The sequence below is a fragment of the Epinephelus fuscoguttatus genome, linkage group LG13 (genome assembly GCF_011397635.1).
Source record: "Epinephelus fuscoguttatus linkage group LG13, E.fuscoguttatus.final_Chr_v1".
NCBI lineage: Eukaryota > Metazoa > Chordata > Actinopteri > Perciformes > Serranidae > Epinephelus > Epinephelus fuscoguttatus.
Window position 1 is genome coordinate 31,329,234 of NC_064764.1, and position 25,791 is coordinate 31,355,024.

General features: G+C 41.5%; 1 protein-coding gene across 3 annotated transcripts; it reads left to right on the forward strand.

The window, feature by feature from the left end:
* The first annotated feature begins 985 nt into the window (after positions 1 to 985).
* ppp2r3b (protein phosphatase 2, regulatory subunit B'', beta) lies at positions 986 to 25,605 on the forward strand. 3 transcript variants are annotated; one of them, XM_049593879.1, is made up of 15 exons: positions 986 to 1,168; positions 1,645 to 2,039; positions 12,693 to 12,878; positions 13,254 to 13,357; positions 14,019 to 14,121; positions 15,533 to 15,607; positions 15,698 to 15,784; positions 17,313 to 17,469; positions 18,070 to 18,118; positions 18,231 to 18,320; positions 20,252 to 20,427; positions 21,760 to 21,878; positions 21,973 to 22,079; positions 22,629 to 22,670; positions 24,491 to 24,627. In XM_049593879.1, exons 2-14 carry the CDS (start codon positions 1,686 to 1,688, stop codon positions 22,645 to 22,647), a joined length of 1,626 nt encoding a protein of 541 aa, XP_049449836.1. In that variant the 5' UTR covers positions 986 to 1,168; positions 1,645 to 1,685; the 3' UTR covers positions 22,648 to 22,670; positions 24,491 to 24,627. The 3 variants fall into 3 exon arrangements, with proteins under 3 accessions (XP_049449836.1, XP_049449835.1, XP_049449837.1); XM_049593878.1 differs by lacking the exon at positions 22,629 to 22,670 and having other exon boundaries at positions 24,491 to 25,600; XM_049593880.1 differs by lacking the exons at positions 986 to 1,168; positions 1,645 to 2,039; positions 22,629 to 22,670 and adding an exon at positions 8,618 to 9,097 and having other exon boundaries at positions 24,491 to 25,605.
* The last annotated feature ends 186 nt before the right edge of the window (positions 25,606 to 25,791 follow it).

Here is a 25,791-nt window from a genome sequence, read left to right on the forward strand (position 1 = left end):
ATAATACTTTGTCAAATACCTTTCTCTGTAAGTCATTAAGCTTACATTCAAACAAAATATGATACTCATCTCCCACATGATTATCATCACAGAGGTTGCAGATGCTCTGGTTTCTGTCCAACCCTTATATCTTCATGTGACTTTAGGAATTCTGGTGTTACTACTCTAAAATTACAAATAGGCTGTCTGTATTTTTGGTTTTCATGCAATAGATACATCTCCAGTTTAAACTCTTGTTGTGCTTTAACTTTAACTACAAAATTGGCTACCGTTCAAATTTATTTCTCCCAACAATGTGTTGGTTTGTGGATAATGAGCCTGTAGATGCTAAAATCATATTTAAATAGCTTTCATATTTTACAGTATATTGACTTTGCTCTTAAGGTGAGCATCTTCCCCCATCTTACCCAGTATTATATTCCATTTCTGCCAATATATCTACCTCAATCCTACCAACTGGACCTTTAAAATACACAACAACTTACACAATATGACATATCCACTTCGACCAGCAACATTAAAAGTAGTACAAATGGCCTAGTAGTTGGACTAGGCCTGGTAGTAGTAGTAGCCTAATGTAACTGTCAGGGGCCATTTTGCAGCAACACTTGTGTTTTATTTCATGTACTTTTAAGACATTTTGCCTATAATACTGTCCTACTTTTACCTTACTACTTACCTGCTCATGAAGATTTCGGATGCAGGGCTTAAAATTGACTATTTTAAACGCAGTATTGCTGCTTTAATTTCAGTAAACGCTTTAAATTCTACTTCCATCACTGACTACTGGGACTTAAAATGAGAAAAGCTGTTACAGTAGCAAAATAAAGGAGAGGAGAAATGTGTTTTTCACCACAGAGAGCACACCAGCAGAGTTTTAACAGGTGGGCGGCAAAAGTCCATTTTCCTGGGGGAGATACCGTTGGTGTGGATGAACTCTCACCCCGCTGAAGATCTCGCGTTAACACTGTGGTTACCAGGGGAACGAGAGCCTGAGAAGTACTGCCTATGTGCTCTGCTGCTGCTGCTCAGCGAAATGAACACCGGAGATACAGCGTTACTTTTGTAATCCACAGACAAAGAGTCAAGCTTGCAACAGCATCGCAAATGAAGGAAGTAATGTAGAGTCATATCAACGCAATCGGCTTCACCGCCCATTCACTCTAAGGTTGGTACCGTAGTTAGCCAGCTAATGTTAGCATGCTAAAGCTATAGCTGCTAACAAACTGCTGTTGCCTGCTTCTCCTAGAAAACAACGTAACCAACTCTGTCGACTCTGGCATGTCTTTCCAAAGTAGTCTGGCAGGTTTACGTGACATTAGCTAACTCTGAATGTTGTCTTTAAGCATTTTAGCTTCCTACAAAATAGCTAACGTTAACGGGGTCAGTGTGGGTTGACGTTCACTTTTGCCTGTGGGCTAAGGCATTGACGGTTCGCGCTAAAATTCAATAACGTTAGTGAGTGTTGATGTGTGTACACACAGCTATTACAGCTGACACCAAGCTATTGCAAGTGTTATTTACTGTCAGTCGCTGCATTTATAATAACCTCTCATCGGTTTTACAGTGTCATGTCATTGAGGTTCTGCTGGCAGATCCAGAGTAGTGCACTGTGATGTTAACGTTTCTCTTATTTATTCTCAGGAACGCTTTGTCAGAGCCAAAAAAATTCATATTCTGCCAAAATGCCATCGCCTCAAGTCCTCCAGCCTGTTCTCAAGATGAAAGTGGATGAGCTTTTTCTCAACTGGTTGAGTGATCCTGCAACACAGTCACTACTCAAAGACTATCTTGACCTAATCAAAAGTGGACAACCAGTTGAGCTGAGCAGTGGGGACGCCCACGACAAAAAGTCATTGACCTTCAATGAGAACAACAATGTAGCATCCCAAAGGAACCTGGTAGAGAAGAAGCCAACACCCCTCGGTACTCCCTCTAGCCCCCCATCTGCCAGTACCCTGCCTTCTGGCAGCAGTAGTAACACCAGAGTGACCGGACCCAATGGCAGAGTACTACGGAGGTCTGTCAGCACCAAAAAGGCAAGTTATTGACTGAAACAGTAAATTAAAACCTTGAACAACATGTAAATGGTTGTCATGAGATTTCTGCAAGCATGCAGCCCATAATTCATAATTGAAACCTCTTTTCCAAGCTGTTATTTAACAGTGCTACAGGTTTAAACAAGATTTGGAAGTTCATATGAGAACATGCCAAAGGGCTTTCATCAAGATTGTAGTTTATAACATAAAAAACAAGGTGTGTCTTGCAGTCTCAGCCCTCTTCCTAGGGCCACCTGAGGTAGCCGTGACTTCAGGGTGTGTTGCATAATCTTATGTCTCAGTAAGCCCTGACTGTGTAGCAACATGTATTAGTGCTAAAATCTTAGGTGTAGTTGCAGGACTCTTTTAACATGTTGCAATGTTATAGGCACTGGTCTAATTACTACATTTAATGATGGCTAAAGTACACGTAGCTGCTTCGTTTTCAGCGTAATGGTATTGTGCATGCCTGTGCACTGTCACCCTGTCATGGCTAAATGGAATATTTTCATAAAATGGAGGCAACTTTATTGTTGTAAGCAACGTCAGTGGTTTTCCTATTATGACAGGCCACAATGTCTGCTGTGAAAAAGGCCCAAAACATAGCCTTTGTTTTAGATTATTCTTTCATGGGTTTACTAATAAGTGTTCCAGCAGTATTGCCAAAGTTGCACCTCATCAGATGTAGCATAAACATTCCAGCTGTAAAAGGACTGAGTTCATGGTTCAACTGTTTTCATTGTGATTATAGCATCTTTAATGTTGGTAGCAACAACAGTTGCTGTCTGCTGCAGCGCATTTCTTTAACACAAATGCCCCCCCGAGTTTAATTTTTTTCAGATCCTACACACAGAGCATTTCCTCTACTCTGAGAAATTCTTGTTTCTCAAACTTGGCCCTAATCTATCCTCTGGGGTCTTTATTTTCCCGGGCTGGCCACAAGAGGCTGCTGAGTAGCCTACGGGATCAAAGGCATTGAAAGGCTGTCCACTCTGCACTATCATAGTGGAGCCTCCATGTCTGTAGGCATATGTAGTGATTATTAGTCAAATACTTTCCAAATGTTCAGGCCTCGCCTGCGAATTAGTGGGGCATGAGAGATGGGAGTGTCTGAACCTAGCCTATCCCTGGCACTCAGGTTACTCCTTCCAGCCTGTGTGTTGCAGACATTTATTCTGTCTCCTGAAGCAGTGTAGGATTTTTGCGTTTGGCTGTTTGTAGAAGAAATCAGGCCCGCACAATGCAGTTAAAAGGCTCAAAATGTTTTTTATGTTTGTTCAAGAACTCTGTCAAGATGAGAAGTTGTGAACATAGCGAGTGTGGTGACAGCCAGACAGCTAGTGGCACGTCCTCTAAGAGACTCCGCCTTCGACATGCTGTTGACATGGTAAAGACAGGCATGGTGGTCACTGCTGAGACATCTGTGCTCTCTTTGACTGAAATACCAGGGCTGGAGAGCTAGACCGAATGTTAGAGCAAGGCAATTGTGTATTGAGGGTGATGAGTTTTTTTACTGTTGTGTAATGCATATAACTACTGTGGGCTTACAAGTGACCACAAAGCAATATAAACCAGATCCACAATGCATTTTAAACAACACAAAAATTGAAGCCAGTTTGCATAGCTCACATATTCAGATTTCCAGAGCTTCATGTACACAACAAACTTCATAGACGTTTCATAAATGAGATGTAATTTTAACCAACTAGAAAAAAATGGAAGTAAAGATTTATTTAAAAAGTCAAATGCAGCGAACTAAAATGCATCTGAATTCAGCATTTATTACAGTTTTTGATCTTCCGTACACCAGAATTTTTTAGTTGAAGCTGAAGATACAAACACTGTCTTAGCAAGGCCTTTTTGTGACCTGATAAGAAATGATTCATTGCTAAAAACAGCCTGACCACAGGAGGAAGAGGATGTAAAAGACTTAAAGCATTGCAGCATGCTAGTCTTCTTTGTGGGTTTCAGGTTTTAATGTTTCTCACAAGAACGATCAGTTGGCTTTGAGTCTTAACAAAGAGCTTTCTGTCTTGTCTGTTTAACATAAGCCCTTACAGTGGAAAGGGGCGTGAGACATTGATCCGAACTCTTTGACTTTCCCATCTATGTCTCTTTCCTCCCTATGACCTTAGGCCCCTTATGCCACCCTCTCACCCCAGATTAATAAAAAGCAACTGCTGGACAATTTGTGTATTCTGCTGTGATGTGTCACGGCATGTGGCCACTCTGTGTCACTCAATATTAAAGGGGCGGTGAAGTTGTATAAAGTAATACTTCTATTTTAAGACAACAAAATGAATTCCTGCATACAGATGCATTCTTCAAAGGATTACTCAAAAATTCGATTTATGTCACACTGATGCAGCCCGGAACAGCTGGTCTGACTTTGACATCAGACACCGATATAGATAGCCTTGGTTCCCTTGTGTTGGCATTAGTTACCCAGAACCCTGCCAGTGAGATGAGGTGTGGCAGCACATTCATCCTCCCTGTAATTTACTCTGAAACAACTCCTATTAGATGCTTCTCATTGTTAGAATATGTGGTCATGGATTATTTATTTACACTATGTACAGTAAATATCAGCTTCATATGAAGGCTTGTCTTGTGGTTCCTCTGTGTAGCTCTACACCTAAAATTTCCTGTTTGTTATAAGTGCAAAATGCACACACAAACACACACACACACACACACACACTTATTAATGTTAGTGATGTAGAACAGATTAATTTAGTTTGAGGGTTTGCTTTTTCTTCTGTTCTCAGTGTCCACATTTAGGATCACAGGTTATTTCGCAAGATGTATTTTTACAGCATGCTTGGTTAGGCTCAGCAACATTGAGGCTATTTGAAGCGGGGTTCTGGGGTCACGTTATCAGTTGCCTGACCTGTCACAGAGAACGAGGTGTTAAACTGTTTCCCACAAGCCCTTTTATTTTGGAGTCTTGGTCCCTTAGAATATAAAGTGTACAACTGCAAACTTTGGGCTTCGGCTAGGACTCTCTTCAGTGTTCCCCACATACTTAGATTCTATTTGTGGTAGTAACTAACTGGGGGGGGTGTCAGGGTCAGACACGGACCACAGTTAGTGGTAGTGGCTATAGCAACTCCTATTTAGCCTTCACAAACCTCAGCACTGGGGGTCTGATGTTATCTCAGGTCAACTCATTGCTAGATCAGTAAACTTTCTGTTGCTGCCTGCACAAGTTAGACCCAGCCTGCAGTGACTCCCCGCTCTGGGTTTGCACTGGCTGAATTCGAACTGCTAATGTTACAGCTGCTCTATCTCAGAATTGTCCACTCTCTTCCCGAGGAATGTAGTCTCCAAGCGAGGTGGGGTTGAGAAGAAAGAGAGGCCAAGGAAGGGCTGAGAGAATCAGTAAATAAAAATGAAATAATATTGTACCCATTTTAAATAGAAAAAAGGCGGTCAATGTTCATATTGTGGCGGGAAGACATGAATAAACCAAGGTATGGAAACTACTGCAATCTAGGCCTCATGTGAGATAGCACAATGAAATATGTGGTGTTTGTCAATCCCGGCATTTTAAGGATATTTTTTGAGCACAGTGGCACCTTGTACCTTAATCCAGTTCTGCCTTGATCATTAGTCTCAATAGATCTGTTGTTTGTGCAGCTATATTCCATTATAAACTTATAATTAAATTAAGTATAAATTCAAAGCACAATATCTCGCTTGTTTAGCATAGAGCCAAATTATTTGGGCTCTCGCTGTAGTGAAAACCCTGCAGACATGAACATAATGTAATTTTTTTTAAAACACAGGACAATAAACAGTTTTGGGAAATTGCAATGTCAGATTAAATATCATCTCAGAAAGCTAAATATGAGTTTTAAAAAATAATAAAAGAATAGGTAAAATTCACTTGATGTCTAAAGCTGTTAACGCCTAACCATCATAAGCTACATTTCCAATGTTTACACAGTAGTAATACAGTTGAGTTAAGTCAGGGCGGCCCAGTGTACTGTCACTCTTCATCTGCAGCTTCTTTCTTTAGTATGCTGACCCTTTGCTCCACTTCTGGTGCCATGTAGACTACATAGATTTTCCAGCAAACCCCCCACGATAACTGTCCAGCTCCGCTTTTGCATTATTACTCTTATGCAAGCCAGCTGATCTGCTCACATCATGTTCTGCTTGTCGGCCTTTCCCCAAGCCCACCATGTTGTCAGTCAATCAGGCCTATTTTTGGCCCACGTTCACATGTATCCCAAATCCCTGTCTCAGACATCCGATTGTGGTGGATTGAGCTGGAGCTTTCTGGATTTCACAGCAGCATTGGTTCTGTACCCGCGCTGTGAACCAGCTGTGGCTCTCACCCCACTGTCATGAGGTTGTTTGAGTCACCTCTGTGTGGATTCACTGTGGTACGTGTCACTAGTTCAGTCATTTTAGTAGTGCCGATACTACAGCCAGCTGAATGTAGTATTTGTGGGGCATTGTGTATGCTTGTATCGACAGTTTGGGAAAGCCGTCTGGGGAGTTTTGATCAGTTCGCCCCACCCTTCTCTAATATTTCTCTCTGCTGTGGTTGCCTGTCTGCCTTGCATGTTGTCTCTTGAATATCACAGATTTATAGCAACAGCATTGAATGTTGTTTCAACTGAACCTCGACTAAAATACAACCTCAACAACTTGTGAAGTCATCTGACTGCTGGGAGCTCTCACATACAGACCTGCCAAGAGTCACTAACTCCATACGGTGTGTTTCATAATCTCATCTGTTATGTAATGAGGTGAACATGACTGGACACATCTTTCTGTACAAATCAGATTTAACAGTTTACAGATTAGACATATTGTGGAGTCAGTCTCAGCTCTTGTTGTTTTCCTGTTTGTCACAGTGACCCAATAGAGTGTGGACATGGTACTTTAGCAGCCTGTTTGACTGGTAGTTGCCTCACAGGCTGATGTTGTTTGGACAGCCCGCCTGCTGTGGCCCTAAGATGATTTGGTTAGTGACAACACTTGCTGGAACTTGTCAATTTGGGATTTTCAAACAGCACAAGCTCGTGTTCAGAACCAGTGGGTGTTTTTGTATCTGTGATGTTTCCTCAGCCCACCACTTCTGTTCACACGATGTGTGCCTTGATATTAAAACACCAGCAGGACTGTTGCCTCATATGTAAACCAACACATCATCATCCCTGCTGTGGTGTGAAACCTCTGTTTATGAAACACTTTTTTTTTTTTTTATTAAATCAAACATATAACCGGGCAGAACATTATTCCATGGGAGCTGACAGTTTCAAGTGATATATTAGAGTTTTAATATATTTTGGCCTTGGTGCTTTTATTTCCATGTTTGGTTTGAATTGATGAGCACGGACAAAAGGCAGCCAGTGTGAAAAGGCCCATCATACAAACAGCTTATCAAGCATGTGCAGTGTCCTGTGTGGACGATAACAGGAACTGGGTTTGAGCAGAAACCAGTGGAAAAGTGTGGACTTTGTGATCCTGTCATCTAAAAATAACGTGGGTGTGCTTTCACTTTCCGTGTGAAATAACAATAGTATTAACAAACATAGGATTATTTACGTAGTCAACTGATGTGGACGTCTCTGTACTGATTTTGTTTAATTAACATTTACATCAGCAGGCGTATAAAGGTAGATGTTGGACTTTCCCTGTGCAGCGAAGGCAACCCCAGAGCTGTTAGATCAGCATATTTGTGGAGAATTGATGTAATTGCCATCACTCCGGGACAGCAGCAACCGGAAGTAGATGTTTGTTTGAGGACTAAAGATATACCCTTGTTTTCCAGATCTAGTTTCTTGGATTGCCCAAACAGTGCTTGCTGGTGCTTTTAATAGGCGCAGACTGGTTCGGTCATCATTCTTTGAATTTGACATGTCTCCCCCCTCCTCTATTTGCCCATCAACTATAATAAGACGTGGAATGGCTGGCAGCCCGAGCTTGCAAAGGGAAGTCAAAACAAAGACCACCATTAGATAAGATGCAGAATAGTTGAATATATGTATGTCTTTGAGTTGTGTGTGTATTATCTGGTGGTTTGGCCCACACTCTTGTTATCTATTATTAAGCAGCCATACCTTGGCTGTGTTCTGTATTTGCCAGTGCCTCATTAAGCTTATTTTATCTGTATGCTGTTCTTGTGATTTATACTTTCAGGCAGATTTAGTGGCAGATGTAGGCAGATTTAGCAGAAGAAGCATGTGGCTTTCATTAGACTCCATCACTTCAGGGGTTGTATTTTGAATTTTCCCATTAGTGTCTGTATGTACTGTCCAAAGAAAGGGGGGTTCCAGTTTGCAGGCCTCCGAGCACAAGCACGCATTTCTCTGAAGTATGCGGCTGTGTTGGGGATATGCAGACAGGAAGCCAGAGAACATGAGCAGTGTGCTGTCGTGATATTGAGGTGCATCCTTCAATTGGCTCCTGAGGCTGCTGCAAGCTGCAACAACAGGTCTGTCTTTACATAACCTTCCATGAGCACTGAGGAATGCAAACTGGAAAGGGCAGATCCATTGCACACACCCCTCCCATCCCACACATACACTAAGTGACTCCCACACACAAACACCCTGCCGCTTCTTATCTCCCCACCAGCTTTGAGGCAAGGGCTCCCTGACCCTGTGCAGTGCATGTGTGTGCGTATGTGCATGTTATGTAGAGACTGGGACAGAGCAGCAGGCAGAGCTGAGATTGTGCGACCAGATCTGGAATGGGAGAGAGAGTCATCACAGTAGCAGCTGCTCCCTTGCATTAAGAGGCTCTCACTCTGACAGAGGACAATCACAGGGACACAGACACAGAGGACTTCCATTGCCGCCACTGCCTTTTGCTCACAGCGCTCTGAGTGATTTGTACGGTCAAGAGGATAACGCTGGATTGAGTGTTGAGTTTGTGTATATGTCTGCCCCATCCTGTCTGGAGCAAGGATGAGGATGAGGGAGCTGTCTCTGCGTCAGGACCCTGACCTGAGGAAGGAGTTGGCTTTGCTGGCACGCGGCTGTGACTTTGTTCTGCCCTCTCGGTTCAAGAAGAGGCTCAGAGCCTTCCAGCAAGGACAGGCAGGTGTTTGTATGAATGTAGCCTCTACCACACTGGCTTTTCTGGCCTGTTGGCCAGTGGGCACGTCTGTTAATGTGGACTGGTATTTGTGGGCTTCATGTCTTGGTATTAAGGTTGCATTAGTAACAATCTGCTGTATTACAGGCCTCTATGAAATCACAGTAATTGTACTTATCCCTCATTGTTGACAATTCTTATTTACAAAGTGAAACTATAGGTGTTGTTGCTGCAGCTTGGATAAGTCAGGACAAAGTAGCAGTTACATCACTTTCTCTAGCATATTTAAAACTTTCATTAAACAGCTCACACACACTACTGAGCCATATGACGATGTGACTGTTGTGCAAACAAACCCACTTTTTGTGGGTTGTCTAGGGGCAAGCTATTTGAGCATTTGTACATAGAAATATGAGACATGAACTGTGGTTATTGGATGATGTTTCAGCTCATGCAGTACGTTGTGCTCAGCTGCTTTACTGTCCTCTCTCAGACCACACCATTGTGAATGTGCAAAATGTCATGGGGCTTAGCGGCTGTGCTCAAGAGCTCTGCTAGCGGTTAGCATGAAGCAAGGGTGAGTGAGAGAGAGATAGGGGGGACAGTGCTGGGCAGGGCAACAGGAGATGTTTATGTCCTTTTATAGCCATGGCTGACACCAACACACAGGACAGAGAAGAGCAGCAGCATTTATCATTTATCAGGTTGAAATGAGCCAACAGAATAAAGCAAACAATTTCGGTTGACACTTGTTAGAAATAGACATGGCTGGATTTAGCCCCCATATGTTCTCCTCTATAATTTTAAAGTTCCACTCTGGATACATTTTAAAGAATGCTATAATTAATGTTGTGTTTACCACGGTTTTCCCACATTGGGCTGGAAGCACATCTACTCTTTTTCTCTCATTGAGAAATTTGGGATTTGGCTTCACATCCAGCCCACAATGGCTGCTTGCACTAGGTTTCATTTTCTTCAGAATCAGAAGAGCAATAAAACAAAGTGTGGAGTCTGACTATGGGAGGCTAGGGCTAGATTGACAGGTGAAACAGCACCGGACACCAAGATGCTTAGCATTAGCATCAGAGGAAACATCGGAGAGATGTCAGACCCAAACTGGGATGAGAAGTCTGTTGGCGACTAGCAGTTGTACCACAAACATAGAATTATGTTTGCTTTGATTTTACAGTGTGTTCACATTGTCACACTATTATTGCATAATTATATACCAGTTAATAATCAGTATATAGTGAGAGATGTAATCAAAGTTTTCAGGAAGATATATCCCTTCTGGCTGAGAGTTTTATATTATGTGTAATAAGTCCACATTAAATTGGGGGTTCCAGGTGTTTCTGCTGATGTTGTGTCGAAGTCTGTTCCCACGTGAAGTAGTGTTTCCCGTAATAGACAGTGATTGGCTATTACATTCCTGACATATCTAATCTAGTTTGTCTGGGGTGCATATGAAGCTCAGATTTAGGAAAGTACACAGAAGTCAGATATAAGTCATCATTGTCAAGGTCAGATGCTTTAGGGAATATAAACATACTTGAGTGGAGGTGATCTTTAAAGTTTTTGGTCATATTAAAAGTCTTACTGTTGCAGACGATACAGGCCCTGTGCAATCTGGTCAGAGTGAGAACAATGGGTAGGATGTGTTGGACCCCCCCAAAAGACAGGGTGGTATTTTTATCTCTGAGCAGGCCTCTGTGTGGGTCTGTTTATGTGATTATTAAAGGCCATGGAGACTGATCCAGTTAGCAAGTTCTTGAGTCAAGTAAATAGTCTTTGAGTATGAGATGAAGAGTGAAGCATGCTCTGCTCAAGCTGTTTTTAGCAACTGGCTAATGTGAACAACATAACGTGTTTTGATCCAGATGCATGATGCAAGATGTCTTCTCAAGCTGTGGAGATGTTATCAAGGAGTATGATCTCCTCACAGTGTGTCAGCTGTGTTTGGTTGGTGTCATAAATCATGCAGGTTTGGAATCAAATTTATCATTACATACAGACGCGGGCCTGATGTTGCATTATGTCATTGCCATTAGACTTGAAAGGATGCACTGGTTTCCATGATGGTAGTGCTTAATAGTATATACCTCACACACACACACAGCGAGCATTTTTGGTACTAGGCAGGACACACAGAGATGTTTCCAAGCTCTGACATATTGGAAGATTGCAAAGATTTTTAAAAATCAAGCTCAGGTTTACATCCTGTAAAGACTCAAACATAACACTCATACAGCACCTCTGCAGTTAAAAGCCGACACACACACATTCATCACATGCCAGCCCCGCTCTTATCTGCACTGCTGTCATTGACAACTACTGTTTGTTTGTAATGAAGTACTTTCTTTTTAAGGGAACACACACTTATGCATTATGACATTGCAGTTTTCTAGTCCTTTATTGGGGCTGTCTCTTTAAGAAATTTTTAGTTTTTAATTAATGGGCTGTTTCATAGCAGACAAAAGCACAGGTGTAATTAATGATTCCAGTATTTGATTCAGGTGTGTCAGCTCTGAGGTCATGGTATGTGCCTGCTGGCTTACTGGGACACTTGAATGCGTCATCAGTAATGTTGTTTATAATTTATGATGTGCATTTTCTCATATGCTGTCAAAGTGTCTGCTGGGAATTTATTGATTTATTGATAGTATCGTTCCTGTTATCTCCAGATAAATCTGTTTAAGGGCTAGTCAGTATTTTTTGAGCATATGATTCCCAAGTATATGAACATGGATTGTGAAATAAATAAAATAACTTAAATTAAATCTAAGTATTTTGTGTTTTCCTCCACTGACGATTGAATAATTTGACTGCTTTAAACATTACTGATAAAAACAAACTGTTGATAGTTGTTTTGTGTTAACATATCTCATGTTGTTTACAGTTAGACACAGATACAGATTATGCTGTCAAGGACCAAAATATACTTGTGAACATTATTGCAATGCCAGAGATGTGAAGATAATTTTCTATTATACATGACTACTACTTAGAGACCCTTGACAAAGTAGTTGACTCAAATAAGATGGGTCATCCCTGTCACTTATTTGTGTATGATTAAATGCTTGTGTTAATCAAATAAAAATGTCACGTCTGTCCGTAGATTATCATAAATGTTATTTAGTAATGGTGTCCTCAGCCTTCTAGTATTATCTTGTTTAATATAGCCCATAAATTCCTGACTATTTTAGACATAATTTAATAAACAGATGACATTAACAACATGCAAACATCTCAGGGTCACTTGTGGTTTTCAGCAGCAAACTAAAATGTCCATTAGTCAAATCAGTGTACACATATTAATGTTACTTTACACATCTTAATTTAAATCTATTACATAATCTATTAAAAGGGAAACTCTATTACAAGCGTATCTGTTACAGATAATATCTAAAACTACTGGCTGCGTAGTCACAGCTCGTCCCTGATGGGCCTTGGGGCTGTTGAGAGGTTTGGTTACAGTGCGAGCAATGTAGAGTTTGTGTTAAGGCGAGCCGTAGCACATGCTGGAATGCCTGAGCTGCGAGGTGTTAGCGTTGTGCTAGCATCAATGGCTAACAGTTTACTCCTGTGTGTTTGTCTCAGGCCCAGGTGAGGACGGAGGAGCCCGTCACCACAGCGCTGAGTGAAAGCATTCCAAAGTTTTACTTCCCACAGGGCCGGCCCCAAGCCAACCTCAACATCGACGGCCTCATTTCCAAAATTGAGAAAATATTTTCCCAATTCCCAAATGAAAGGGCCACCATTGAGGACATGGGGCAGGTCGCCAAGGTGAGAATGTGATTTGTAGCATGGAGGCTCAGCTGCCACCCGGCAAATTATTTTCATTAGTGCCATTTAGCTCCCGACTTTACGAATGTTTGCTGATTTTAAACCTCTTCGGAAAATATTATCTCCAACTCCCCGAGGAATGTGAGCAATGGCCCAAGGAGAGCCTGAGTAAAGATAGAAATGACAGCTCAGTTTCCTCGGGGTTTTTAAGTGATGCAGCGCTGCTTGTCAACCCAACAGTGTCATGTGTCATTGTGCTGTTCTTTTCTGCATTAAAGGTCACATGTATATCTACAAAAATCAATTTTCCCCATCTCTTTTCTCTATATCCACACTACACACTGCCCCATCTCTTCTGCTTATTTGTCTCCATAGGCCTGTGAGTGTCCCCTCTACTGGAAAATGCCATTGTTCTGCTCCGCTGGAGGCGACAGGACCGGCTTCGTGTCCGTTCACAAGTTCGTGGCTATGTGGAGAAAGTAAGACAATGGCTCTTCTTATTCTCACTGGACCACTAGTACACTCACGGCCAAGTGGCTCATACAGTCTCCTTTGAACAATGATGACCACACGCCGGGATTACAGACACTGCATGCAGCTCTCTGCTATCATAACACTTTTCTTTTCAATTCTAAACAGAAATCACTGATCACAAAGGCCTCGCAAATGCTCACAAGGGAATACTTGCTGGGCATGTACAGTATCTGAATGAAAACATCTATTCAGTGTCTTTCTGCGTGATACTGAAAGGAATACCATAGGGCTTTTGTAATGGCGACTGTGCTCTTAGCTGTGTGCTGTTGTATGCAATAGGCATGCTCTTGTATTAATGCGTTAGCCTCCAGAGAACTGGATAGACCTGGCCTTTGACTCGAACTCATGACTGAGCCATTCTTAGATGAGAGGCCACAACAGACGCTCGCATTATTTCCCCAGCGCTACCATAACACTCAATGCTTATAATCACCAGGCGGCTATTCAGAATCCTAATTTCAGAATGTATTATACCTGCACTCGCACTTTTGAGGGGGAACAATCTGAAACTTGTGCTCTTGAAATAATGATAAAAAGAACAGAGAGAATGTACGAGCAAAAGAGGGAGTAACCTTGCAACCATCTGTTCTCTCTTTTCTCCTCCAGAACTCTGCAGACCTGTCACGACGACGCTTCTAAATTTGTGCACCTCTTGGCCAAGCCTGGCTGTAATTACCTGGAACAAGACGACTTTATTCCATTCCTGCAGGTACTGGCTGCAGCACACCCAGGGAGAGGGCTGGACTTGGCAGTGCAGGGTGGCAAAATTGCATTGGCTTGGGTGGTGCGAACTGGACTTAATTTTAGGACTGCCCTGCTGAAGCGGTGCTTTTTCATGTGGCGGAGGACTAATTCAGGGACGTTAGTATAAGCCAGTAATATGGTGGAGGGGAGTACGCTGAAAGGGAGCTACATCGGTGAGGGAATCAACCTCAGCATAAATTAACCAAAGGGAGATGACGATGTAATACACACATTATAGCGGCAAAAAAATCCTAGAAAACATGGACGCAGATTAATCAGATTTTTTCATAAGGATAGTCTAATTGGTGTTTGGTCAGTCTCACCATGTGGACCTGCTGTGCTGGCTGTTTGTATTCTCATTCCCCCTGACAAGCTGTTGTTGCTCCACACTAGCCCCACCCTACACCTGATTCATTTTCATGCTGGCAGGAGCGGCCGCTGGGCTGCACTGAACACCCGTTAGCATACCAGCAGAGATGCCTTGTGGCACACGCCGTTTAATTTGTACGGTTCCGCTCGGCGAATCGCCTTTGACTGTTTTGATGAATGAAAGGCGGATTGCAGTGGAGTAGATTTGACTGTCCCCGCCTGTTTCCTGTGCCCGGTGATTTATGTGTTTCTCTATGATTTAATTTCTCACACTAAGAGTCAAAAAGGCACGACGGCTGCCCTGAAATAAGGCCTTTTAATTTCATTGCCGCCTTCGCATTTATGTCAACAATTCTTTCCCCCAGCAGAAAGAGAAGGCGGTAGAATAAAGAAAAGACACGAGGGAGTTTTGTGGCAGGGATACAGCTACAGTTCATTTAAAATGCAGCACACCCCCTGTGACTTTATGGCATGAGGAAGGAGAGAAGGTTAAGAGCAGTCACTGGCAAACATCTTTTCTTTGGCCTTCCCACCACTTAGCTGTCAAATCACAGAGACTGAAACTCATCCCAAAACCGGTTGACCCAGTGATTTCTGACTTCAAAGGAACATTTAAATTTGATGGCCTCTCCCAACAAGGCTTGGAGCCTTTTCTTAACATAGCACAATTTATAAAGCATATGGCATGACAGAGTGATGTAGATAGAAAGTGACAACTTTGAATGTTTGAATAAGCATGCATTTAAATGGCCAACCCCCCCACCCCACCCCGCATGTCGTGTTCTGTCTACCAAAAAAAAAAAAAAGCACATGTGGTTGGTTTGCCATTTGACTTTGCAGAATAACTGCAGAATTTGACTGAGCATACATGCTTATTACTGTGGCAGGCACAGCATGCCACTGAGTTGTTTTGCATTTGTGTTTGTTAATTTTTAGGGGTCTGTCATAGAAATGATGCAGATATGTAGTAGAGACAAAAAGAGCTGACTTTATGGTTGTTTTTTTAGGATGTGGTGAACTCACACGCAGGCCTGGCCTTTCTGAAGGACGCACCAGATTTTCACTCACGATACATCACCACGGTATGCTACTACATTACTACTGCAAAAATGGTGCTGCATTGATTAAGTTAAGCTCATGGATTATTTATAACACTCTCAACTTTTTTTCAGGTGATTCAGAGGATATTCTACAATGTGAACCGCTCATGGTCTGGAAAAATAACATGTTCTGAGCTCAGGAAAAGTAACTTTCTTCAGGTATGTGTTACTCCTATGTTACTAAGGATGTCTCTTGATCCTTTAAACATCTACAGGGTGTCTGAAGGCCCTTAAAACATCTTAAATTAAATTCTATTAGGGTTGCCCCCTAATAGTCCACCAAAGATTAGTCGACCAGAAAGGTCATTAGTTGGTAAGATTTCATTGGTCGCTTAGTTGCAGAAAAAAACAAACAAATGTGAAACTCTATTAGGAGCTGCACCTTGTCAAAATAAATCAAAACCTATATGACTGGACCATGTGGGAATTTAATTTGAAAGGACAGACACAGGAAGTGTCCATGCTCAGCAGTCAGACAGGAGTCAGGTTAATTTCCAGGGCTGGTACCTGTAAACTCATCTTCATTGGTCGACTACAAACATGACATATCATCTGAAACATGGAAGTAGCTACATGCCCATTAGCCCACAGCGTCATTAACAGGCGGCTCGCTCAGTGTGTGATGTGCACTTGGAGATAAAATATAGGCCTATATTAATGAAGGTTCATTAGTACGGTTTTGTATTTCTCTGTAATGTAGCACAGTGTTAACAATGTTACTGATACTATTCTTTCTCACACCTTCAACTCAAACCACCAAAATAGATCATTTAATCATTGAAGTAATATCGTAAACATGCAGGCGACTAGTCGACTAATGGCCCTAAATGACGACTATTGGTCGACCAGGAAAATTCCTAGTTGGGGGCAGCCCTATATTTTATGTATATTAGGCCTTGAAAGTCATTAAATGTCCACATTTCTGTGGTTACAAACCCTTAAACCTACCTACATAATACTGTTGTTTTACTTTACACTTGCACTGACCTGTGGGCAAAATGTAGATAAACCTAACTCACTACTACTTACCTTAGAACTTACCTGCATACTTTAACAAAGAAAATCAGTCTTAAATTTGGTTTAAATTATCTTGGAAAGGTCTTAAAAAGTATTAGATTTAAGTGTCTGATACCCGAAGACACCCTGGTCTAATTTAATATATGACTTATTTATATATGAACATTTATCTTCAGTTGCACAGTCAAAAAAGTTGATAGATTTTAATAGAAATCTTAAATATGTACAGTTTGTTTTTACACTAATCACTTAGCTTCCCTTTATCCCCTTAAGAAAACCTGTAATAATAACAAAAAGGTTTATTAAAGGAAATTAGATCCATTAAATCTTATCGTTGTAGTTTTGTTCATCATTTCTTTCTGTTAGGATAACAGTGTTCTCATCAGAGTATAATAGCTGAATTTATTTTTGATATTATGTGCTATTTCAAACAACTTAATTTCAAGGCGAAATTAAGCATGAGGGCACCCACAATATTTGTGTAACTCCTCAGTGCACTGGAAATTTTTTGCATGCACAGCTACACCAAGTATAGACGGTCAACATTGAACAAGGAAGTTGGGGTGTAAACTATGACGGAGGATTTGACTTGTATTAACAATATTTTGATCATTAATATTGCAAAAACTTTACATTTAAATTACGGCTACAACTCTTCCTTCTGTCCCAGAATGTGGCGTTGCTGGAGCAGGAAGAGGACGTGAACCAGCTGACAGAGTTCTTCTCCTACGAACATTTCTATGTCATCTACTGCAAGTTCTGGGAGCTGGACACTGACCACGACCTCTACATAGACCAGAAGGACCTGGCACAGCACAATGACCAAGGTGCACAAGTACACCCGACTGGAATCTGCATAATTTGTTGTATTTGGATCTTAAAAACACACACACACACACACACACACACACACAGTGCTGATACCTCGTCAGAACACAACTCTCCCTCCTGGCATTTGTTGGCACAGTCAGTAGGCTGAAACTACATGTAACAATAAAAAGCATTAGTAAATGTCACTGGGTCCAGGTCTACTGCTCACACACAAACACATACACTGAGGAAAAAGACTTGTCTTTGGCGCTTCCTCCACAAACACTCGGCACCACATGTTCCTGGTTGATGGTCTGCGAGTGAGGCAGGGGAAATGAGACACAAGATCAATAAGAGAGCAGCACATATACTCTGCTCGAATGACGCCATGTCTGGAACAATTTCTGCCACTATATGGTCAAAATGATGACCAGAGGATTTATAGCACTGTCAAGATAAAAAAGAGCTTACACTAGCCGTTCTGGATTTACAGTCTGTGAGAATGGATTACATGTGTTAGGAATAAGTTGTATATTAACTGAGAGAGCTGTAGTATGAGAGATTTTTTTATATTTCCAACAGTCTGGATTATAAGTTATCTCTTTGCTATTTTCCAGCCATCTCCCATAAGATGATTGAGAGAATATTCTCAGGAACAGTAACAAGGTAAGTGAGGAATTTAATAAAGTGTGAAGGATTCTTGTCATAAGTTCTGAGCAGTTCATTTTGTAGAAGACATTTTCGGCTACAGTAGTAACTGTGTGGTTTATTCCATCAGAGACAGAAAGGTGTACAAGGAGGGGCGACTCAGTTACGCTGATTTTGTCTGGTTCCTCATCTCTGAGGAGGACAAGAAGACTGACACCAGGTATGTAGACTCACAGCCACACTGACTGCATCTTCTGTTTACATACAGCTTTTACAGATTCCTGTAGATCCTTAAATGTCTTTGAAGGCTCTTCAATTTAAAAATAAGGGATTAAATAGTTTTTGGAGCCTTATCTAAACACAAGGTACATATAAATATACACATACAGTTATGAATGAAATTGAACACAGGGTGGAGCATTCATGTGTGAAGTGCATAGAGGTAAGCTCCAGGTAATGGGAATCAGATGTGTGCAACGGGTACCAAACAGTTTTTGACCTTGTTAATGAAGCGTGTCGTGTAAGCATCAAGCATCGGCGTGGAACGCTGGATCTGTGAATGGAGTAATAATTGAATATGGACAATATGCCATAGTGAGCATGTGAAAATTGTATTAAGAATAAATGGATCGCCAAATCTAAAGAGAGAACGGGTACTAGACATTGGTTTATTCTTAGCCCAGAACACGTGTCCAGAACAATTTCCCCTGTTTGCACCTCAGTGGCTTGTTCAGACACTTTGTATGGTTAAAAGTCACTACAATAGGATTAAAATTTCTTAAATCAATCTTCCAAAAGACTTTAAAATGCTGACATGTAATGTAGGACTTCATAAATCTTTTTTCAAATGTTGCATTGTAAAATCTCAAAATAATTGTTAGCTCTTTTGTGTGTGTGTATTTTCTTTTTTTTTTTTTTAAATATAATCTACCAAGAAGGACAGCTCCCCTTTTAGTGTGTGCGCCCCAAATAGTCTGAGTCATTTGCAGTGGCCAAGGTTTGATTCCAACCTATGGCCTTTGCTGCGTGTCATCTCCTCTCTCTTTCTCACATCCTGTCTCTCTTCAGCTATCTTATCAATGTCGGCAAAAAAGAGTAAAAAATAATCTTCTCATTCTGATCTACCCTTGCCTCCACCATGCTTCCATCCCCATCTGTGATACCAGCATCTGGGTCTGGAGCAACACATCTCTGAACATCATTCAAGACACATAAAGTAGAGGAACTGTGATGTCTGAATCAAGCCCCCTAGTAACAGCGCCAGGCTTTAAAGCCAATTCTACATAGTGGCCAAATGTGGAATCGCAACGTACAGGTCCATTTCATGAAGCAATTAGGCCTAAAAGACCTTTCCCCAAAGACTTACATTGGCAAAGAGATTTTTTGAGCATCTTGATTCATTGAGCCTATCCCAGCTGACATTGGGCGAGAGGCAGGGTACACCCTGGACAGGTCACCAGACTATCACAGGGCTGACACATAGAGACAGACAACCATTCACACTGGCATTCACACCTACGGACAATTTAGAGTCACCAGTTAACCTGCATGTCTTTGAACTGTGGGAGGAAGCTGGAGTACCCCTGCGTAATGACTTATTTCACTATTGGGATTTGAGCCATTTGTTCCGAGGAGATCCACACAGTTAAATAAAATTTCTCCCATTCAAGTGAGCGGAGGGCTAAACAGAAAGCAGCCAGCTCAGCCGCGCTAGTTCGCCATAAGTCTCTAGCGCGCCTGCTCTATGGGCCCCACAGTGAGGAAGAGCCAGGTCATTTTAAACAGCGGAAAACAAGCTTTTTTGGCCTCATGCATCACAAAGCAACTTCAATAGGATCCTCCAACACTGTATCCAGTGTGCTTTATACATCCATGGTATGAACACGGTGACAAACACCAGTCATGCAATTCAAATGAGGAAGTGAAAGACCTATTCCACACAGTGCTCCCAGACTCCTAAATATGTTGGTTCATGATTTTTTTTTTTACTCAGTTTTGGTTATTTTAAATTTGATCTTAAATTTCATCCTACTGGCATTAAAATGTCCTACAAAGTCTTAAATCTAACTTGCCTTACACTGTAGGAACCTTGCTTTACATCTTTCCTCTCATGCATCTCTGCCCGCTGCTCTTCCCCTTCCTCCTATCCAGTATAGAGTACTGGTTCCGCTGTATGGACCTGGATGGAGACGGCGTGCTCAGCATGTACGAGCTGGAGTACTTCTACGAGGATCAGTGCCAGAAGCTGGAGACCATGGCCATCGAGCCCCTTCCCTTCGAGGACTGCCTCTGCCAAATGCTTGACCTCGTCAAGCCCGAGGTCGAAGGTCAGACCTGTTTTACACTTACACACACTCTCAGAAGTTCACACACACCAGAAAGGCTAACAGTGACGGTCACAGACACACATTCAGGTCGGCTCATTGATCATTAGCTGAGGGGAACCGTTATAGATGAGACTGACTGACTGATCTCTACTGACTGAGGCCAGCTGTTGGTGTCATCCACACTGTCAACAAATTCCCGGCAGCACTTAGCTTTACCGCCATGCCATTTAGAAGACACTAGCCCATGGTGAGGGTATGCATGTTTAGTATTGATAGCCACAGCAAGAATGTGACCCTAAGTCGACCCTGTGGTGCGCTGTACGAGTGGAGCTGTGTAATAGAACATGTAATATGAGATGTAACAACTTCATATTTGAGACTGAGGTTTCCTCCTCCCAACAGCCCAACTTTCACAATTTTAAGAGTCTGTTAAAATGTCGCATTAAATGTAGTATTCTTTAGGAGATCTCCGGTCTGTGGCGCAGGCATATGAACTTGAACACTAGCTGCAGATAGAGATGTTACATCTGATGACAACATAATATGCAGATCAGATGAGTATGGAGGAGTTTTCATAAACAGCTGTTGTGAAACGCTGAACTCGTCGACCTAAAGTCTCTTTTGAGTGCTACCAGTCTTTACATTTCACATCACTTCACTTTAGGCACAGAATAACAAGTTATCTGTTGGGGTTAGATTAGATTTCAATATTTTCTATGTTACTTTAAAAGCACGTTTATGTCTCATCCTTAGACAAATCAGACATCTTAAACTTTGCATGAGCCAAGCAGCAGCCTGCGAATATCAGGCTGAGCTCCCTCTCTGAAAGTTCCATTTGAAGGCCTAAAACTGAAGGTGATTGCTGTCAGTACCCCTGAGCTTTACAAGCAGCTGCATGAGAAGGTTAGGCTGGCAAAATCTGAGAGATGTTTAAAATCAGGCGCTCAGTTTATCCAGGTTTGACACAGTTTCCAAACAGTGAAAATGAAATTGATTTTTTTCATACGTGATCAATCATTTTCATGTCATTGATTCAGTAACAGTCCAAACATTTGCTGGTCTCAAATCTGAAAATCTGGTTTCACATCTTTATATTAACAGAATATCATCATGGCAGGCCACCACAAATACATGAAGGTGTGGGGAAACCCTGCCACCAGTGCCAAAAACTTGACATTTACTGAGTCAGCTCAAGTCTCAGGGCAGTTTCTAAAGCTAGATTGGACGGCAAAGTCAAGCTAAAAACCTTGTAGTGAGACCCTAAATAATTTAATAAAGCCCATGCCATAAATCACCTGTCACTGTCTAAAGTGCCTCTTTAATCCCGTCCAGGTAAGATCACTCTGCGAGACCTTAAAAGGTGCAAGCTGTCCCACATCTTCTTTGACACTTTCTTCAACATTGAGAAGTACCTGGACCACGAGCAGAAGGACCCGTTCTCCGTTATAAGGGTAAGGTTAAACTCTGGTAGCATGTCAACAGGTGTGAGAAAGCATCATGACTTTGGAGTTCAGGTGGATCATGTAGCTTTGTCGTGTTCTTAAGGAGATGGAGACAGACGGCCAGGAGGTCTCAGACTGGGAGAAATACGCCGCTGAAGAGTATGACATCCTCGTGGCTGAAGAGGCCGCAAACGAACAGTGCAACGACGTGTAAGTCTGACTTTAATCACGGGGTTTATTAGATGTGGCTGCAGTTACAATCCTGGGGCCTCGTTACAGAAAAATATCTTAACTGCTGGTCCTATCTTAAGTTTCAAAGATAGGAAAATCCTGTCCTACTATTACAGAAACAGTTAAATTCTAGTCTCTGGTTGGCTGTTCCCACTTAAAGCAATACATGTAAATAATCAAGTGATCACTTTAAGTTGTTTTTAAAGGTTATTAATTTACTTTTTAACATTTCTTTACTCCTAAATTGACTCTACAAATTCCTAGTGTGATTTTTTTATAAGTTTGATAAACTCGGGCCCTGATTATTGTGTTAGCTCTTGTAATTACACATAATTATTGTGAGTGCTGTGGTACCATTATGTCATGGCAGGAGAAGCCCAGATATAATTGATGTAAGGGAGTGTATTGTGCTGTCAGACAGTGACAGTTTAGGTCATGTGTTATGCCCAGCAGCAGCAGCAGAGCCCCTCTGAGCGAGAGTCAGTGATAGATGAGGCTGTTGACAGGTATGTTGTGTGGCGGTTTTAGGAGCACCACCGAGTTCTAAAGACAGGCTGCTAACCAGAGCAGGTAAGACTTTCAGGGTACCAGCAGGGACTCAGTGCCCTCCTCCTCCTCCTCCTCCTCCTCCTCCTCCTCCTCCCTCCTACTCTCTGGGAGAGTCCAGTCCTAAACCCACTCCTAGCCTCTCCCCTCACCCTCCAATCTGAGCATACTGTTGACAGCAGATAGTTGTTTTCCAGACAGCGCAGTATCATGTGTATGCGGCCATGTCTTAGAGCTGGGAGTCTGTTTTTGAACCAGACACTTTCTGTTTTTATCCTTCCTCTTCTAAGAACAAAAAGCTCTACTCCTGCATTATCTCTGTCCGTTCCTTCATGTGTTGCTCCTGTTGCCTCTCCAGTTCAATATCTCCTGTCTGTTCAGAGGAGTACTTTGACATTTTGGGAACTAAGCTTACATGTTCTTGTCAAGAATTATAGGAAAAAAACAACACCACTCTCATACCTGCATGATTAAAAATGAAGGTATCGCCAGCAGCCAGTTAGCTTAGCTTAGTTTAGCTTAGCATAAAGACTGGAAACAGGGAAACTGCTAGCCTGGATCTGTCCAATAAAATCTGCTCATGTAAACACAACAAACTGGAGGTCATGTGCCATACTATTTCGGCTATAGCCAGATGTAATTTCTTTAAGTCTTGTTGTTACCATGAAGCTGCCAAGCAACCAGCTGAGGCTTTTTTTTTTTACATGTTTTATAGGAAAGTAAACAAGATACTAGCATTTGAATCAATAAGCATTAAAGGTGCTGTTTACCCTGTTCCCAGTCTTTGTGCTAAGCTAACAGTTTCTGGTGGTTTCACTGTTGAATTGATCTTCTCTGACTCTCAGCAAGAAAGCCAATCACTGTGTCAATTTTGTCAATGAAAACTTTGATGATTAGCATTCATTTGTGTCATTTTCTCTCAGGACTAAACTGTAAGAACGACGTTAATTCAAAAAATACTGACGACGAAATCTCTGTTTGTTCTGAACAGTAAAAATAACACGAAATTGGCTCTGTGTGGGTGGAAAACCTAATTTCAATCACAGTAGCTATGTCAAAGCTTAATCATTTTCCCACCTGCATGAGTGATTAGCTTGCCTCATGCCATTAACTCTGTCCCTGCTTTGTTTATTGTTAAATTTAGCTTACAGTAAACATCTGCTCCTTCTAAAAACTGATTTCTTACGACTCAAAACTAGACACATACTCATTCAGTGAATATTAAACTTGATTCAGTATTAATTTTAGCTCCATGTAAAGTGAATAAATGTGACGTTTGCCTGCTAATGCTCCGCTCATCTGCCTTGACAACATAGTTTACACATTTTCACAATTGCCAATTTATTTTATTTTAAATATTCTACTGAGTGAGACATGACACTGAATTTAGTGGAAGACATTAGTAAGTTACTAGATATTAGTAATATGAAGACTTTGTAATTTAGAGAGCTGTAGGCATTCATTTTTATGTTCATACAAGACGTACAGGAAATCAGTAACACATTATTAGCATAGATGACTGAACGGATTTTGTGCAGCCAGGAGAAATGTCTCTAAAATTGTCAGAGAAAATTATATCTACAACACTGAATAAAACTAAAACAGTTTCACTGACTAAATCTTTACTAAAACAAGACAAAAAATGACCAAAGTTTAAACCAGCAGAAATTTCAGCAAGACCAAAACTAAATTTAAAATTCTTATCAAAGTTAACACTGGAGAATAAGTATATTTACCAAATGTCAAACTATTCCTTTAACATGGTTATCCTTAAGCACGTTCACCAGAGTTAGTATTACTGTTGACTGTGTTTGAATGATCTTTCCCTCCGTGTGTTTGTGTAGGTATGATAATCCTTTGAGCCCTTTAGGGCAGCACATCTCAAGCGAGCTGGGGCTGACAAAGAGACACTTCTTTGAGATCCCCACTCCGCACTGCAACCTGGACCTGGACGAATACGAATATGAAGATGACTTTGAATGACCCTCGGCCCTGTAGCGCTTTCTCACACGCCTGCTGAGCGCTGTGCGCTCTCAGAAACAGAGCTCAACCAGCAGTGTCAGTGGATGAATCGCATCACGCCGGAGATTCGCAGGTTCAAGCCCAGTTTCCAGAAACAGGACAAACTTCAATAAACAGGTGGTGAATTCAAACACTGTCAGGGCACTGGTGGGGTCAGATGTGCTGGAGGAACAGCCACGGTGTCACACATGTGGCTAACAGGAAACATGACACTGTACTTTACCAGATGTTTTAATATTGTCACCTGTCACAGTTAAAGAAGTCACCACAGCTGACTTCATGATGTCACACTCAGACCTTTGCTCCATCTCCACGTGTTAACACAGGAGAGGTTGTGTTTGTGCACGTAATGCTTTGTATAAATAATGTCTGGGGCGAGTGTTTTGTCATGTGAACGTCAGCACTGTGTAATCACACGAGCTAAATCACACTCTTCACACACTGGAGCTCCCTGGAGTGTTAGTGACAGATGGGTTGATTAGATTCAGGTTCTGAACTCATTATTCTCTGACGTCATTGGCTAATGTTACATTCCAGTGATCATAACGCAAAGTTTTCTACAAGACTGTAAATGTATTAATGGTTGTTTGTTGAAATGAGAAGTTGCTGTAAATGCCAAACAAGCCACCGTTGAGCCTGCTGCACACACACACACACACACAGCTCAGACTGCCACACACACACACAAACACACTGTATATTTTACAGGTCTGTGCTCACTATGATTTACTGTATGTGTGAGATGGGGTTGTTATTAAATTATTAGAGATGGATTTATAAATAAGTGTAAATATTTATTCGGTGCTTGCTGTGTTGTAAATGATTTGGGAACGTGTTTTAGACAAATTCTTTTTTTCTATGTTACCAAGTACTTAATATGAATGTACTTTGACAGAACAAAAGGAACCAATTTTAAAATGTTTTGCTTTTCTTTAAATTAATAATAAAGCCTTTGTTAATGGAAAAGAAAAATGACTGGGGTTTAATTTAATCTATATTTATCTGTCACCATGCTGCTGCTGTAAACACAGTATTCATGGGTATTACATGGAACAAAATACGGTATTTATAGAAATGAATGTATTAAAAAGAATATTACAGATTGGGAACATGTGCTTGTTTG

What these genes read in the sequence shown, in the direction of transcription:
- ppp2r3b (XM_049593878.1), top strand. Translation starts at nt 1,686, where the DNA reads ATGCCATCGCCTCAAGTCCTCCAGCCTGTTCTCAAGATGAAAGTGGAT. An exon ending in GGTCTGTCAGCACCAAAAAG is followed by an intron (nt 2,040 to 12,692) that starts GCAAGTTATTGA and finishes TGTTTGTCTCAG; the next exon opens with GCCCAGGTGAGGACGGAGGA. An exon ending in GGCACAGCACAATGACCAAG is followed by an intron (nt 17,470 to 18,069) that starts GTGCACAAGTAC and finishes GCTATTTTCCAG; the next exon opens with CCATCTCCCATAAGATGATT.